Source organism: Nomascus leucogenys, chromosome 21 (genome assembly GCF_006542625.1).
Source record: "Nomascus leucogenys isolate Asia chromosome 21, Asia_NLE_v1, whole genome shotgun sequence".
Taxonomy (NCBI): Eukaryota; Metazoa; Chordata; class Mammalia; order Primates; family Hylobatidae; genus Nomascus; species Nomascus leucogenys.
This window is the reverse complement of record NC_044401.1, coordinates 69,423,285-69,441,069: the sequence shown is the minus strand read 5'-3', so window position 1 is coordinate 69,441,069 and position 17,785 is coordinate 69,423,285. Positions and strand designations below refer to the sequence as shown.

General features: G+C 40.4%; 1 protein-coding gene across 8 annotated transcripts in view; it reads right to left on the bottom strand.

Annotated features, from left to right (window-relative positions):
- FOXP1 (forkhead box P1) overlaps nucleotides 1-17,785 on the bottom strand; it is a 177,612-nt gene that overhangs the window by 28,671 nt on the left and 131,156 nt on the right. For all 8 annotated transcript variants that reach the window (XM_030802010.1, XM_030802009.1, XM_030802008.1 and 5 more), the window contains 2 exons: nucleotides 17,416-17,503; nucleotides 4,338-4,421 (listed from right to left, as the gene is read on the bottom strand). In XM_030802010.1, coding sequence (XP_030657870.1) covers nucleotides 4,338-4,421; nucleotides 17,416-17,503 — 172 coding nt within the window. The remainder of the gene's footprint in view (nucleotides 1-4,337; nucleotides 4,422-17,415; nucleotides 17,504-17,785) is intronic.

The window sequence follows — 17,785 nt, the reverse complement described above, 5'->3', positions numbered from 1 at the left end:
TACATGCCCACCAAATCTAAAAGAATGTGGTTTGTCCAGGAGCAGAAGTTGTTCTCTGATGTGCAGGAATTTCTTGTGTACTCAGTATTATGAAATACAATTTACAGTGTTTTCCTGACATGATGACAGAGAGTGAAAAGTCTTTTTAAGAAATCTGTAGCAATTTAATAAAGTCATCATACCACAGACATGTTTCTTTTTGTTGTTTTTGTTTTGTCCTCTTAGTTTTTCACTCCCTCCCCCAAATGAAGTATCTTGGCAAATTCTCCACAGAGTAAGCATGGAGAAATTAACCTCCAAGCAAGACATTTGGGTGTTTACTTTGAGAACGTTTACTGGGTCCGGAACAAAAGAATATCAATCATTTTCATTAGGGCAGTTTACTATTGTTTTTTGCTTTTCTTTCCATAGAAAAGAATAGAATCTTTTCAAACTTAAAATAACAAGAAGTGTGGCCATTCTAAATGTAAGAACTGCTTTTCTGCTCTATGTACCTGATAGCTAGAACTCAGGGCTGCTCTGGTCAACTTACACATACTACATACGTCCACGCAGGGTCCAGCCTTTATAAAATGAAAAGTTTGAAAAGCTTGTCTTAACTGATGTTGGCTATTCCTTTTCTTCCTCTACACTGATCCTCACCAATCAGAGGGACCGATTTGTGCACCCACTCTTAACCTAAGGAAAGGTTCACAAGGCTGACCTCTTACCATTTCTTCCTGCTCATCTTGTAGGTTTCAGCTTAGACATCATTTCTCCCAGAAGTCTCCCCTGCCTTTACCATTCTGGGTCAGCTGTTCTACTTACAGGTAGTGCAATTCACGGAAAGTGAGACTGTGTGAGTATGTATGTAGTTATCTGTTATTTCTTTTACCAGACTCTGAACACCTCCATGGCAGGGATGGGCCTTGCTCATGTGACTACTTGTCACGTATGTCACATGCTCAAGAAATCTTTGTTGATGGAATAGTTTGATTTTAAATGCAGGAATTTCCTTTCCATAACCAACCTGCACCTTGAGTCTTTGGCTTTGTTCTGAAAGGAAGGTTTTACTTAGGTTTAAAGAGATGTGACAGCAAGCAGGAAGAAAGGCTGTCGAAGGAGCCTGAGGGATGGGAAGCCCGTGAGCTCCTGTCCCAGTTCACCCATAAGCTGTCTTCCTCAGATCCATGTCTAAAAACTTGGGCACCTTCCCAACCAAGATGAGCGTATCCTCTAACCAAATCTGATGAGTACCACCATAGGATCCAGAAAATGCATCTATGAGCTGATGTAAAAACAATCTAAGAACGTTTTAGCAGTTTCTTTGATGCAATGAAATGAGGACTGGTTGGATGACTGGATACAGCAAATGACACTTAACACCCAAATGGCATTTAGTGAAAAGCAACATTTACAGCAAAGCATTCTATCACTTAGTGACTAAGAATTTTAAAATAAACACGAGGTTTCTTTTACACAGAAATGGAAAAAAGAAAAAGCTTCATGAACTTACTGGCAAGGTTGTAACATGAAAGTCCCCATCTATGGTTAGATTTGAATCCTGGTGACTGCTTGTTTCAAATGAAAGATTCTAGAAGGACGCTCATTCAAACAAACGCCATGCATTCTATTATTTAGGGCGGAATAAATTAATTACAGACTGCAGGGAATATTTCGCACATGAGAATCAGTCACCAGATAGCTCTGGGCCCTTAAAGTTGAAAGCATCAAGGGTTTGCTGTATGTGTGTGCCCTTTTTTTTTTCTCTTTTTGGCAAAGAAGTGAAAATTTATGCAAAACATTACACATCTACCTTTTATAATTAATTTCCCAATGCCTCACCTATACATATTTTAATAATTCCTGATTTATAAGATGGTATCTGTAATAAAATTTTCTATTTTCCAATAAATGAAAAGAAGGCAGGTTCACTCCGACAACAGAGTGTCACACAATATCTGCTTGTCAGGCACCAATTTTTACTTCTTACATGTAAGTTAAAGGATAAGGAATTTATAATGCTGCCTGTGAAGAGAACCACTTTTCATACACAAATGTGATCTTTTTTTTTTTTTCAAAGGGTAATACAACAGTACATTTACATAAACTAATCCAAACAATCTATGTATTTGACAATGGCAAACCTCACACAGACGGCCTATTGTTGGTTTACATCTTGGAGTTCTTTATATTGGCTTGTAGCGCTGCTCTAGCTGTCAAAGGTTTGACTTGGACTCTAAATAAATGGTTATAGAAGTGCTGTGCAGCGATATTGGACTTCTTTGCAAAAGAAAACCTGCTGTGTATGAATTCAAAAGCTATTAATTTTTCAGTCAAAAATATTCGTGCCTATTTCTTTTAATAAAGAAATACTGTGCTGAGCTACTAAGAGATAATGTTGACTAGTGGTAGAGAATTTTCAATAGAGCAGTTAAAAATAAATTTAGTAGGAGGTCCCCTTCAAAGTTATAATTTTCTAGAATGTAAAACATTTTTTTTTAATACTAATCAAGACAAACCTTCCATCCCTGTTCACTTCTCCCCATGCTTTTCCCTGTTTACTGGCTGCTTAACACTGGTCCACGTGAACAATCCCAATGGTCCTTTTGTGGCCCACAGGGGCTTACACACATGGTGCTCTCTGCCAACACCCAGCCCGGTCACTCGCCAAGCGCCCTATGGGGTTTTGTAGTTCCTTCTCTTTAATTGTATCCTTGCTCTTCCCAAGAAGCCCCAAGATCCAGGCCTACAGTGCTGGGTCCAACCATTACCCTATCACTGTTTCTGATCCGTGGAGGAAGACAGAGACAATCTTATTCTCTGCCTTGTTGCTAGGTGCAAAGATTTGAACCCTTCAATCTAGGAAAACCATTTCACTAAAGCTATCTGAAGACTTTCAAAAAGTTGCAAGGCAATGAATGCCCTGTGCAACTGGCTATGCTTCTTCCAGATGACTTCAGCCAAGTCATCTCAGAGGCTCACCATTTTGCTTAGCTGGGTTCTAGAAGGAGGGGTTGCTAGAAATAGCACAGCTGACTACTGATGCCACAACACTCAATGACCTGGTTCTTTTTTTTCCTTTTTGGTGGCCTACGCATCCAGTCCTACAGCCATTTACTGTAAAATACACAGAAACTAAGGACTCCCTCCTAGTAAAAATGGATGCACGAAGTGTTTAATGATTTTATGTCCTATATCTCAGTAATGTGTTCTGTTTCAGACATTAATTTTGCCTGCCAACTGCATCTTGGCAGGCTACCATATTTGCTGGGTTAATAGTCTGACTCCGTTTTATTTCTATCACTATAAATCATACATATATGGGTGTATGTTTGCTTTATTTATAGAAAGAAAATCAGTCAAAACAGATAAACCAATACTTTGCCATTACGCTGCATCATTGCATATTGATTAAAATTGCTGGTACTAACTATAGATTGTCAACGCTCAATTAATTTTCACACAGTGACTCCAAGCAAAATGAAATAAAGGCAGTGTACCTTTAAATTTTACAAATCTTAAAATCAAGAAGCAAAGCACTGTCTCCATTTTGAATAATCAGTTAAAGCTCTAGGAGAATTTTAGACATGTAAGAGGAATATGACCGTTAAAGAGATCGATTTGTTACAAGGAAGGAGGTCCAAGACAAACTTTTAGGTTCACACACGATCCTTCTGCTTCCATATTAACAGCCTGTGCTGGGAAGACACCCTTCAAGGTCCAGTAAAAGGGAATAAGGCAAGAAAGAGGAGATTCTTACAAATTCAATGTAATTTCAGCGTACTGTGTTTGGTCTCCTAACTGTGAAGGAATAATTTTCATTTCAAACTCCTTGGTAACCATTAGAGACTCTCCATAATTTAGCCTCTGACTATTCCAACAGTAGGTTTCCTATGTCTTTCCTCTGTTAGAGTTAGACCGGGCTACTCCCTGCTCTTTTTCCTACACACCACTGTCTCTCAGCTTACCCGAGCTGAAATGCCTCTTTGCTTTGCTGTCACGGTTTAGCTGTCTTCTCTGCGTTCCTACCATTCAGAGAGATTTTCTTTTTCCAGGGAGCTCTCATACTCTATTTCAGTACCTTGCTTGGGCACCAATCATTCTGCCCTTAAAGAAGAGCTGGGTGCTTGAGTCTTATGGGCAAGGAGCATGTCTGAATCATCCTGTATCTCCCCAAATGCCTAGCATATGACCATCATAAAGGGTAACCCAGAAACAGTCGCATGAATCTAAGGCCTTCAAAACTCAAAGCTCTACCAAAGTAGGCTGGTCCTCCTTCCTCCATTTGGGGTGGGGAAGGAGAAAAGGAATATTGTGAGTTTTGTTTTTTCCCCTCGGTGGGGATCAATACTTACGGGCTGAGGGGCGGCTTTGGGTTCTGTAGACTTCACATGCAGGTGGGTCATCATGGCTTGCAGGCGCTCTTTGTCTTTTGCAAGCTGGTAGGAAGAAAATGCTTTGTTATTTCTCTGAATAAAGACGCATGACTCAACACCAAAAATGATACCTATTGCAAATTACGCTATGGCACCATAGCACATGATAAAATAATTTTCATTGCTTGTTTTTGAAATCTACATGACCATTGCCAAACTCGAAGTAACCAGAGGTGTTGGTGTGAGATTTCTCAACACAAGATGCATTAGACTTTAACTGGGAAGTTCTAGACCTGCTGGCACCACGGAGTCCCATGGAACACAGATAGCTAAAAGACAAATGTGAATCATGCCTATTAACCAACCTTATTCATGAGAAAAGCCAAGGGAAAATGAGCTAGGTAGCTAAAACCCATAAATTCATCTGTTGTGGCTGTGGAAAAACTCCTAGACAGATGGATACATTTATGCAAAATCAGCTTCATCTTTCTTAACAGGTAGGCATGGATTAAGACAGTGCTGGCAAGTGATATTAGCAGGCCAGGAGCAGGCTCCAAGGGATGACAGGTTCCCATTTTCAAACGAGTGTAGAACAAGCTTGCTCATTCATTTACTCAAGATTTGAGTACCTGCTATGTGCTAGTCTCATCTTAATAATTTAAGTCTCCTTATTCTATAAAAAACGATCTTCTGAAGTCATACAAGTTTCTAATTGGATATACATAGTAGGCACTCAAATACTACTGATTGGAAGCTACATCCTTTATGCTTCGCTTGGACTGCTTTAACTCGATATTTTCAATAGTTCAAGACAGTTGGGCATACGGGACACATAACGATTACTTCTGAAAAAGAAGTGGGAAATACATCCCCTAAAGATAAAGGGATAGTTAAGAGAACAGCTGTGGCATTTAGGGAAAATGGAGAAGAAATTAATATGAGAGAGGGAGAGAATACAGTTTAATTTCAATACTTTGGTACATCATTTGTCCAAAATAATGCCTTAGATTTAAGAAGGGACTCATTAGTTCTGTCACATAATTAACCTTAAATCCTTTAAAAATAAGCAGTTTTTTAAAGTCTAAAATTATTCCCAAATAAAAAAACAAATACACCTTATCTATTTAAATACAGTTATTTTCTAAGGAAGAAGGGGGACGGGAGACGGGGGTTGGGGATTGTGGAAAGATGGAGAAAAGGGAAAGAGTACAAAAGAAAGAAGGGAAAAAGCTTTCAGCTTATCCCTACTGGATGACTCAGTCTCCAGCCATATCACATTTGATTTTTTTTTTTTCTTTTTATTCCCTTGTGGTTCAGGGAGGAATAAATTAAGAAAGAAAAAAAAAAGCTGTACAGTGTTAGCATTTATCTTTCAACAAACAGGAAATGAAAATGATACCATATTAGGAGCCACTTGATTATTCCTCCTCTGTTCTTTAGTAAGTTATTGAACAGCCAAACTAAGATTCTCTGAACACATAATGCTAAAGGAATTTAGTTTTCCAAAGAGGCTTAGAACAATTAAAATGTTGGGAATGCTATTTTTCTGCCATTATTTTTTTTTTTTAAATATAAGTATCCTAAGCTTTTTGATGTCAAATACTCAGACTTTTTAAGAAATGGTTTGTTTTAAAGTTATCAAAGGGCAGAAGGAACTAAGAAATCAGCTGTATTTTTCTTAAAAACAAGCAGTAGTCTGTCATGCTGAACAACACAAATTAAAGGGTGAGAGGTGATATTTACTGAAGTCTGCTGAATATTAATTGTGACTTAATTTGGGGTAAATGTTGTTGATGTAGCAATTATACCTTGTACCACTAAGTGTGGTATAAGGAAAATCCAAATCCAAATCCCAGGCATTTAAAGGAAACATCTTCTCCGTATTTCCATCCAAATGTCTACCAAGCTGATCTTTTACTGGTCAGCCAAAGGCAGCAAAACTACATTGCAAACACATACCTAGAATTTGTATACACAGCCACTTTCATAAACCCTGGAAGTAACTGCCATCGGAAACATTTTCATATTTTCCATGAGCACATTGCTTAGAATTCATCATCAATTCTGAGAGTTATCCAGGAACCTCAATTGTACCACCCTAGTTCTGCTTTTCTAAAAGATGGACAAGTTTACACAAAAAGGCAAAAATCTAACTTTCTGGTTTTGTTTGGTTAGTGCAAACTAATGTGTAGTATCATACTCTTGAATGAGTTTTAGACTTTAAATCAATTACAGCTCCAACACAAACTGTTTTAACAATTACAGAAAGCAACCCGCCAAATTCAGTTTTTCTTTTTTTTAGGCAAAAAGGCTAAACATTCACACCTATTGAAACCACATCCTGTCTACAATGTCTGTCTTGCATTTATAATACTAACTGCTCCTTCCAAAAGCTTTCACATTCTTTATTACTTTTTATGCCATCATCCCATGAGCTCACCATCCCCATCAATTTTCACGGCATCCTTTCATTATTAAAATATGAGGATACAAACATTTAATATTAGCAAGTATATTCCAGCATTTCCTCTTAAACTATGAATTCCATGAAAAGCAAAGAAAAGGAGGTTGAGACATTCAATCCAAAGGCCCAATAAAATTTGGTTGGCAAATTAAAAAGAAAATTTGTGTTGAAATATCAGAAGAGAATTACTCTCTAAAGAACTTTCCCAGTGGGTATGGAATGAGTATCTAGCATAAAGGGAATGACAACGGCCTAAATATCAGAGGGAGCTGCTTGTGCAGGGGTCATTTTAGTCTACTGAATTTGTTCAACCATTCTGTAGAACGCTGGCAGGGTGAAAACGGTTAAGGATGTGGACACAACAGTCACACTGTGCTGTGTTGAAATCCTGGCTCAGTGACTCAGCACATTATGTAACCTTTCTAATTACCTCGTTTCTCCTTCTAAAGATGGAATGATCATCTCTGAACTCTGAAGGGGTGTTCTGAAGATCAGATCAGTTCTTGCACATAACAAGCTTAGCAAAATGACTAGTGCTTCATGAATGCTCAACAACTTTCTAATTTTTTTTTTTTTTTTTTTTTTTAAGAAAAGTGAAATCGGTCCAGTGTATCTAAACTCCTACTGGCTGAGTACATGTTTGAAATCTGGATCTGCCTAACAGGGGTTCAATGGAGTTTGCAGTTGGGCTAACTGGGAAGAGAAATAATTTTGATCATTTAAAGAATGGAACAGAAAACGAAGGAAAGATGAAGCCCACTTCCTATCAATTTGTCTCAGGTTCTTACCGTATCTTCCTCTCATCTTGGGCAAATATTTTTCTACCCTTTGGCTGAAATAGGTCATCTCCTCTTCTATTAGCCATGGCCTCAAATTAGGTTTGAGATAGTCTGGGCTGTGAAAGATCAGAATTTGTGTATTGCACCCGAGCCACTGATAACTGCCAAAGGCTAGGAGTTCCATTCAACATCCTCAAAGATACAAACTAAGATTAAACTCATTATTTTAACAGAGAAAAGGGAACATGGTTTGGGGTTCATTTAACATCACCATTTTCTATGTTGTCAGGAGGACTAATCATTTTAAGGCCAATTTGGCAGTTCTCACTCGTAAGAAACAAAACTCTGCTGAAATAAATGAAGGGCTTTGTATGTGTAAAAATGCTAGACTTCTTGAGTACAGATGAGAAGAAAGGGCCAAGACACTCCTTTGATTTAACAGAGGTAAAGGCTACTGTGGCTATTTCAAGTCCATTAATCCTATTCTGTTTTATAATTGGGGAAAATGAGGTTTGCAAGGTGAACATATCTGAGGTCAGGGAACTGGGAAGGGGCAGAAATAAGACTAGGGTCCCAGTTATATGATGCTTGGTCTGAGTTTCCCACACTAGTGTGATTCTAAGAATCACCTGGGACAATAACTCAAATCATAGGTCTTAGTCTCCCTCCCTGCTCTCATGCTGAACTACTGTTCCTAGAGTTAGATGGGATTTTAAATTACGAAAAGAAGGTGTCTTTTCAAAGAACCTCCATGGAAGCGGGGCACATGGAGTTTTAAGAGGCACCTAAATGAATGGATGAGTTCAGATTATCCCATACAATGATGATCTCCAAGTGAAACGACTAGGGTCTCACCTAAACATGCTAGAGCCAACACTCCAACAGTGAGATCTGGAAGTAGGTATTTTTAAATAAGGACCCCAAGTGTCCAAGTTTAATCAACTTAAGTGGGAGACACGACTTTCTGCCATGGACTGAGGAGGCCTTAAACAGTGGCTGTATATGTTTCCTCAGTAGTTTCGTATACAATGATGATCCAAAGGCATTAACCTGATTTGGGTCAAGCATATCCAGTTACTTAGGCAGGGTATATCCAATAACACAGGTCTCTGAAGTACATATGATGAAAAGAAGAAAAACAAGGGGGAGAAAAAGCAGTGACTAGGAGGAGCAGAACTCAAATTACTCTACCAAACTGAGCATTTACCAATTATTTCTGACCCACCTTGTCAAACTATGGCTTCAGAACTTAGTACCAGTGAAAAACTTTGAAATGATTTCTTTCACACCAACTACAGCATTCAGGTGGTGGGCAATATATGGCTCATTTCACCCCAATCGAAGAATTTCCCTACTTTGATTGTACTCTGTCACCATCTTAACATTCCTTACATGTTATTATTAAAGACTCTCTTGACATTTAAAGCAGACGCACACTAATACTCAGTCATAGTCTAGGAATTCTAATGCTCCCCGAGTAAGGCAGGATTTTAAATTATGAAAAATAAGTGTCGTGGTTTTCACAGAAGGACATGGAAGTGAGAAACCCAGAGACTCTCTCTTCTTTTTCTTGGCTCCAGTTACAAAGCAGTGGCACCATGGAACTACCATACTGTTAGGACCTCTCTTCCCCCGACGTGCTCAGGGCTTGTGCAGGGAATACCAGGAGGCTCTGTGAGGCCGCTGGTAAAGGAACTGTCCTGAGTATTGCCTCGAACAGGGTTAGACGGGGCCAAAGCGGGATACATTACAGATAATAAATTTGCTAAAGTCTAGGAGGCTGGTGTGATTACAAATAGCACCACTAATGGTACAGTAATCACATGTAAAGTTCGATTTGTGTTAGGATTAATGTCTCCCTCTGCTACTGAAACTTGCGCACTTTTCTCCCTGCTGACATTTTCTTAGAGCTTACAATTCCTGGTGTAGATGATTTGGGAGATGTTGGAGTGATCCCAGCGTCACCGGACTCCAGCCTTGCCTTGCTACCATGGATTGCCCAGGACAGAGCTCCACAAGGCAGAGCGGCATAGCCCCCAAAGCCAGGTTTTAAAACCAGTTCCTGCACAGAGCCCAGCTGGGCCACAATGATCCTCTGGGTGGAGGCGTAAGGCAGGATCCCACAATAAAAGGAGCACAGGCTACAAAGGCTGGGTTAACCTCCTGGGCTCTGCCCTTATTCGCCACTGGCGTTAAACAAGTTAATCAGACCTCCTAAACCTCAGTTTCCTCATCTGGGAGGGATCCCCGAAAATTATTTCTTTGACTCTAAGAGGCCAGTGATAGTTAAAATAACCATGGATTTAGTAATACCTTCTCAAAGAATGAGAAGAAACATTACATTAAACACACTGATTAAATGTAAGACATATATTGATTTCCAAATGTTATATTTTTCTTTTAAAAAGTGACCCCTAGCTGGGCACGCTGGCCTGTAATCCCAGCACTTTGGGAGGCCGAGGCAGGCGGATCCCTTGAGCTCAGGAATTTGAGATCATGCTGGCCAACATGATGAAACCTGTCTCTACTAAAAATACAAAAATTAACAGGGCATGGTGGCACATGCCTATAGTCCCAGCTACTTGGGAGGCCGAGTCAGGAGAATCGCTTGAACCCGGGAGGTGGAGGTTGCAGTGAGCTGAGATCCCGCCACCTATACTCCAGCCTGGGCGGCAGAGCAAAACTCCATCTCAAAAGAAGAAAAACAAAAAGGAAAAAAAAGTGACTCTTAGAATCAAGGAAATAGGGTAGTGTCTACTCACAGAGGGACTGTGGGGATTCCAAGAAATTAGGGACATAAGGCACCTAGGGCAGTGCCCTGGCACACAGGAGGAGCTCAACAGCTGGCCAGTCAAATGGTTTCCAAGCCAGATGAAATAATTACAAGCAGAAGATGGGGCATTCAATAGCTCTCTCCCACAGCTAGTGGAGTAGGGTGACCAACTCCTCCCAGCTTGCCCAGGACTCTTCCAGTTTTGAAACTGAAAATCCCAACTCCTAGGAATCCCTTCAGTCCAAGAAAAGTAAACTGGGACAGTTGCTCACCCTATTTCGTGTTAAACAGACAGATTAATTTTTTTTGTTTGTTTTTTGAGACGGCGTCTCGCTCTGTCGCCCAGGCTGGAGTGCAGTGGCGCAATCTCTGCTCACTGCAAGCTCCGCCCCCCGGGTTCACGCCATTCTCCTGCCTCAGCCTCTCCGAGTAGCTGGGACTACAGGCGCCCGCCACCACGCCCGGCTAAATTTTTTTGTATTTTTAGTAGAGACGGGGTTTCACCGTGGTCTCAATCTCCTGACCCCGTGATCCGCCCGCCTCGGCCTCCAAAAGTGCTGGGATTACAAGCGTGAGCCACCGCGCCCGGCCCAGATAGATTAATTTTAAAAGCAATATATCCTTCCACTATCCTTTCTTCCTAATCCTACAATCTAGGCAACATCATCCATGGCTCCCTTGGCCTGGAATGTCCTTGCCAACAACCCTTTCCACTGTCACCTTCCCTAATCCCTCATCCCTTGCTTTCAGAAACTCTGCCTGGCAGGGAAGTTAAAGGCATCCTAGTCTTACCCTACTAGGCTGTGTATTACGGGAAGAGGCCACGCCACCTTATCTGTATCTGGTGCTCTCTATATAATAGGTGCTTCATAAGTAGTGACTGAATGGAATAAAATCATTAAAGAATAAAAGGTACACACACCTCCACCCCGTCTCCTGCCAGGCAGATCAACCTTGGTTTGGTTGATTCCTTTTTCCCTTGCCTGCTTTCAATATTCATTTTAAAGGGCCTAGAGGCTGAGGGATTGTAAGGCGCCTGTCCCGAACCTGCCCCCATGACACATGATGAAAATATCAGGACATCTTCATCCATCAGAGAAAATATACAGCAATTTAGCATTTTTTTTTTTTTTTTTTTTTTTTTTTTTTTTTTGCTGTCTGTGAAATCGGATGGTTTCCCCTTTCCCCCAAACGGAATTACAATCCAACCACCACTGCAACTTTTTGTGACATCTCATCTTTACTTAGAAGCTGGAATAGTTCATATGACTGTTCCACCTAAGAGGACCCAACTAATCTGGATTCAGATGAATTTAAATCCCTAGGCCCACGGCTGGTGGGCAGTGGGGGCCCAATATCGCGGAAGCTTCAAGTGTTTCCTTACAATCCCGGCCATGGCATTTCTCAGTGGGGAGTTCTTATCCTCAACAACTTTCTAGTTCCTGTGTCTCTGTCCCTCTGTCGTGGTGGGGGTGGAGGGAAGACTGCACATTTCATAACCTATATAAGATTATGTATACTGATTATGGGAACTTTTCTCCATGCCATTTCTAATTCATCTCCTCATCTGTACATCATTCCAGAAGAATCTGTCAAAAAAGAGCAGATGAAATCTTACTGCATTCCCTGACTTCAAAAAGCCATGTATGTCATTGACCCAAATGATTTTTATGGTGTCTGTCTCACTGTTAGGTGTCTATGTATATAGTATAAGGACCTCACACACCTCTCAGGGTTTACACTTTTAGACCCTAGGTAATAGCTGGGGTCCACTGGCAAAATGTTTAAAAACTATAACTGTCTTTGCAATAATGAAATGCAGTAGGAAATGTCTGAGAAGCCTCAGAAGGCCCACTGAGATGTCTTCTTGACTCTTCTCTAAATGAGACCAGTAGAAGGTTGCAACGAGAGAATGGAATTAACCAACCTTCCTCTGTTAACAAGCTCTACGTACACATTCTCTCTACTGCTAAGAAAACATTCACCATATATTTTTACATCTTTCAGTAAAAATTTAACAAATATAGATGTACCTTGCCTTTTGTAATTGGTGTTTCTATTAAAACTTTGGTTTCGTAAATCAAGTCATATTTTATTTTATGATTATTAATTTTTTTGAGATGGAGTTTCGCTCTTATTGCCCAGGATGGAATGCAATGGCGCGATCTCGGGTCACTGCAACCTCTGCCTCCCAGGTTCAAGCAATTCTCCTGCCTCAGCCGCCCGTGTAGCTGGGATTACAGGCATGTACCACTGTGCCTGGCTAATTTTGTATTTTTAGAGATGGGGTTTCTCCATGTTGGTCAGGCTGGTCTCGAACTCCCGACCTCAGGTGATCCGCCCGCCTCACCAAAGTGCTAGTATTACAGAGGTGAGCCACTGTGCCTGCCCGGCCTCAAGTCATATTTTAAATACACAGGGACAGGACACCTCTCATGCACAGTGCTGATTAGATAGTCTAAATCAGTCTCCACAACCCATTGTCTTTATTTCTGCCCAGCTTCCTGAAATCTCACCAGTACAGCCTTGAAAGCTTTTCAGTTTAATTCAAGTGTAGTATTGTACAGATAGCTCTGTGAAGGGAAACATCTCTAGCCACTATCCCCTATGGCTAACAGTAGTTATTTTGGAAAAACTGCATCTGTTTCTTTAGGGAGGTTTGTCTGATAGACCAGAGACACAAGGGCCTTCCACTTTGGGTAAAAGGTTTCTGGGGTTTAGATTCAAGGAGGCTGTCTAGGTACACAGCACTTAAGCGATCTTCACCAGCTTTGGTTGCTTCTACAGCTACTGTGCCCTCTGAATCCTCCTGTGGAATCCTTTTACGATGACCCTCTAGGTTAGACATCCTGAACCTCCATCGATGTATATGGTAAGATTCGATCTGAGCTTATTGGGTTTGCTTTTACGACGGGGCACAAGTGTGGTCTATCTCTACCACATGTGAACAGTTCAGTACCGTGCTGGAGAGAGAGGTCTTGTGAGTCTGAGCGGCAGGGGAGATTTCTCCTCCTACCCTAATACAGTGATCATCGCCCTTTGGGAATTGATGAAAACTTAACTGCTCTTTCCTGTAGTGCTAAGTGGTACAAATGTCTTTCAAGTTCAAGCTAATCAATGATAATTTTATAACACACTGAGATACTTCGAGGTTCCAGTTTTTCCTGGACTGATAAATGCTTTAAGAAATACGAAATAGGCCTTGGGTCAGTAACGTGCAGGTCATCCCCTCTAAAGGAGGTGATGCACCAGTCTGTGGCTGAGAGAACAAGGGAGGCACGATGCCAGCAGAAAACAGAAATAGGCTGTTTGAGGACAAGCACATCTCTTTAAAGTGTTCCTGCTGCTGGAGGGACCTGATTGCCCCAATAACTCAGGTTCTATGGGCACAATGACTGGTAGTCAAGTAAGTTAAAAAGTATGTTTCTAGACACTGGTATGTTAAGTGGCAAATGGAACAGCACAAACCTAGCAATGCTGAACTGCAGAGAAAGAGGAAGCCTATAAAGAATAGATTCCTTTGGGTATAACTGTACTGTGTCCTATATGTGGTAGGTCTGCAACTCAAAGACTCTCAATCGAATCCTTGATTAAGGCTTCTCTTAACTGTGTCTCAGGGCAAGGGTTCTTTAAATGCTAAAAATTGCGAACATTTTCTTATCTATTTCATCTGATTGAATGATAACTAATGGATATAATGTGCTTTGGCTTGGCCCCTTTCTAGCACTGAAACTCTCTTTTGAATAAATTTCTGGTGTTCTCAAGAACCTGTTAATGTCAGCTAGCACTGCCCAATGAATGGACAGTCTCACTAGAAAATTATTTTGTAGTCTATTCTTCCTTCTAGAGTGTAAGAACTTGGAGGGCAGCTTTATCTGTTTTAATCATGGTACTTTGCAGTAGCTCCAGCAAGATTCCTGCTATCTGATAGGTTCGAAATAATGCTTGCTAAATAAGTGGATGGATGAATGGATGTCTGGGTGGATGAGTGGATGGATGGATGGATGGATGAAAGAATGAATGAAGATCCCTTGTCCAGCTTCCCAGGACCTCCAAAACTGGCAGGCACTTGCCATGTGAAGATGCTAGTAGGGAAAATTGACCCATGTGGAGACTAGACTGGTTTTATACACCCTGGCTAAGAAGAAAGAGATAAAAGGGGGTGAGTAGAGCTTAGGCAGCCAGAACCTAAGGGGACAAGTTGCTAATACTGTAATATAAATTGTTTTACTGATCCTCTTGACCAGGGGTGCCTGGCAAACTTCTGTAAGAGCCAGATCATAAATATTTTCAGCTTTGCAGGCCACGTAGATTTGAGTTTCAAGTACTTGACTCTCCTACGGTAGTCCAAAAGCAGCAGTAGGTAATAAGTAAATGAATGGGCATGAGTATGGCTGTGTTTCTCATATAATTTTTGGTAGGGACACTGAAATTGGAATTTCCTACACTTTTCACTAGTCACGAAATAATGTTCTTTAGATTTTTCCCTCAACCATTTAAAATATAAAAACATTCCTTAGCTTGTGAGATTTGGCCTGAGGTCTGTGGGCTGCTAACCCCTGCTCTCAACGAGCTCTATGTCATTACTCTGATGATTCCCTCAAGCTTTGCAGAAATGGAACACATCAGAATTAGCCTGTCCCTTCCTCCATTATGGCAAACTCCCTGACAAAAACATTACAAGGAACATCACAGCTAACGACCACACTGTACTAACTTCTGGCTGGATCATCTTTGATGTCTATCACAAGTTGAAAAATCTGCCTTCAGTTTGATTTATAGCTGAAGGATAAAAGGAAATCTAGAAATAAATGACATCTATAAATATTCAAAGAATCCTTGTATGTTTGTACTACTTCTAGGCCACACCCACCAAAAAACAACATGAAAGCTGCCGGGAAATAAACACTTAATCTATTGATGATGGTCTAAATCTTTTCCTTCTCTTGACCTCTTTTTGTGGAAAGTGAAGAATAATTCATAAAATAAATGCTCACTTCTTGAGTAATTAACAATGGCCGAACACTAATCTGTAGTCTAGAACGGCTACCTGACAAACCATGACAATTCTAGTCAACGATTTATTTTAGCCCATCATTAAGAATTTAATGTTATCAAATAAATAAACGCAGGAGCTCCTATCACTGTATAAGTACCACTAATACGTACAAATTCAGGTAGGAAGGTAGTTTATTCTTTTTTTTTTTTTTTTTTTGAGATGGACTCTCGCTCTGTTGCCCAGGCTGGAGTGCAGTGGCGCGATCTTGGCTCACGGCAACCTCCACCTCCCGGGTTCAAGCAATTCTTTTGCCTCAGCCTCCCGAGGAGCTGGGATTACAGGTGCCCGCCACCACACCTGGCTAATTTTTGTATTTTTAGTAGAGACGGGATTTCACCATATTGGCCAGGCTGGTCTCGAACTCCTGACCTTGTGATCTACCCGCCTTGGCCTCCCAAAGGGCTGTGATTACAGGCCAGATCTTCCAGTTTATTCTTTTGAATCCAGTTTGTCAAGGGCTGTGTCTTAATCATAAAAGAACTGTGTGGGTGGGTTACATCTACTACTGTTTTTTTCTTCTCAATAAACATGTTAATTTAAACAGGTTTCCAAAGACTTATTTTAAAATGTTGAGATTTTATGATGTGCCCTTTTCCTGGATAAGTATCTTACTGTTCTAATAAGTTTATATCCAGAGTTTGAATGGAAAAATATTAACTGGCTAACAAAAATAACTTTTGAGACAAATCCTACTAAAAAAATGTAATTTGTCATATAAGATGATAACTAATTTAAAAAAAATCCTTTCCATCCTGAAAAGTCACAACAAAAAGTTTAAGTGTGTTTTGGCTGATTTTTCTCTGCAACTATTTGAAGCTGTAAATGACTTAACTCAGTAAAATTCCAAATGTAATTATCTTCTGTACTTAGCCTAGGGCTCTCCATATATCTCGGCATTGCTGTCTTGCATACAAAATAGGCTTTTCGATGGCTGGTAACAATATAATGTACAACATTGTTTTAATTTCCCCTAGTCGGCTAACCTCTTGCCTACACTAAACCAGCCAGAGGAAGAAGCCACTGTGAGTCATCAAGCACTCAAAAGCATTTTGGATCTCGGCTGCATAAATGGGGTTTGCAGGGTCAGGCTGTTGCAATTGTACATTTTAATAATCTCCATTTCTGACCTAATTTTTACTTTTAGAAACTAATTTTCTATTAATTATACCAAGCATGGAATTATTGTTAAAATATGGTAGTTTATCAAGTTATACCCGGAAGTAGAACTCACATTAAAAAAAAAGGCCCCATCTCTCACACTGTGATTCCCAGGAAAATCTGCAAACTTTATTTTCCCTAGTCATAAAGCACATTCAACATAGCCCAATGGGTTTCTAAATACTAGATTATATATATATATATACATTCTACATTAATGCATCTGATTATGTGCATGTGTGTTTAAGATGTGCACGGTGAACTCTCAGTTATTCTTAGTGGTGGAGAGAAAAAAGGACAATGCAAAATGAGAAATAAACCCACACATAACTTCCACTGCGACTTGGGAAAACACGGTTTTGGGTGCACTGCCTTGCCGTCTTGGTCTTGCTCGCTCTTTCTCTCTTCATTCACATTCATTCTCTCAAACTCTCTTTCCCCAAGCTTGTCTTCCTAGCTCCAGTTTAATCATATGAGCAACGTCGAGGACTTACACTGACAACAGATAACCAGAAAATGCAAAGGAGAAGTGAGAAGAGAGGGAAAGTGAGAGAGAGATGGAAACATTCAAAGTGGCCACTGAGAGTTGGCTGCATACACACAGGTGCCCAGAATTTGGAAACCTCTGAGCAGCAGTTCCAAAGAGTGAACTGAGGCTGAACCTGCCCAAAGAGGTAAAAAATAAAATAAAATAAAATAAAGGACAATGACAGGTTTTGGACCTTCCATTCGATAATGAGTACACAGGAACTCATTACAGAACACTACAGAAATTTGGAATTTGAGGCATACTGAGGTAATATTAAAAATAAATGTGGTTTTACCTGTAGCTCTAACTGCTGTACAACCTGCATTTGTACTCTACATTGGGCTGTACTTCTATCGTCCAGCGCATGCTCACTGTTGAGATGTCTGCAACAATACATAGAAAATCATTAAGTGAAATGGAGAAACAAAAAGGAAAATATAAGTTACCAGGATGTTTAAGCATAAACTAGGCAGCGGGTCTAGCTCCCAGGAGATAGTAGTCCAGGGGGTGGCCTGCCCTTTCCATCCCCACCCTTTAATGCTGTCATTACGTATAATGTGGCACACACTGTTATCACCCAAAGAAGAGTCTTCCAGGGAGAAGTTCTGCAGGGCATCTGGAGATAACCGTTTACACATAAATAAGGAAGAAATTCAGCCAGGGTG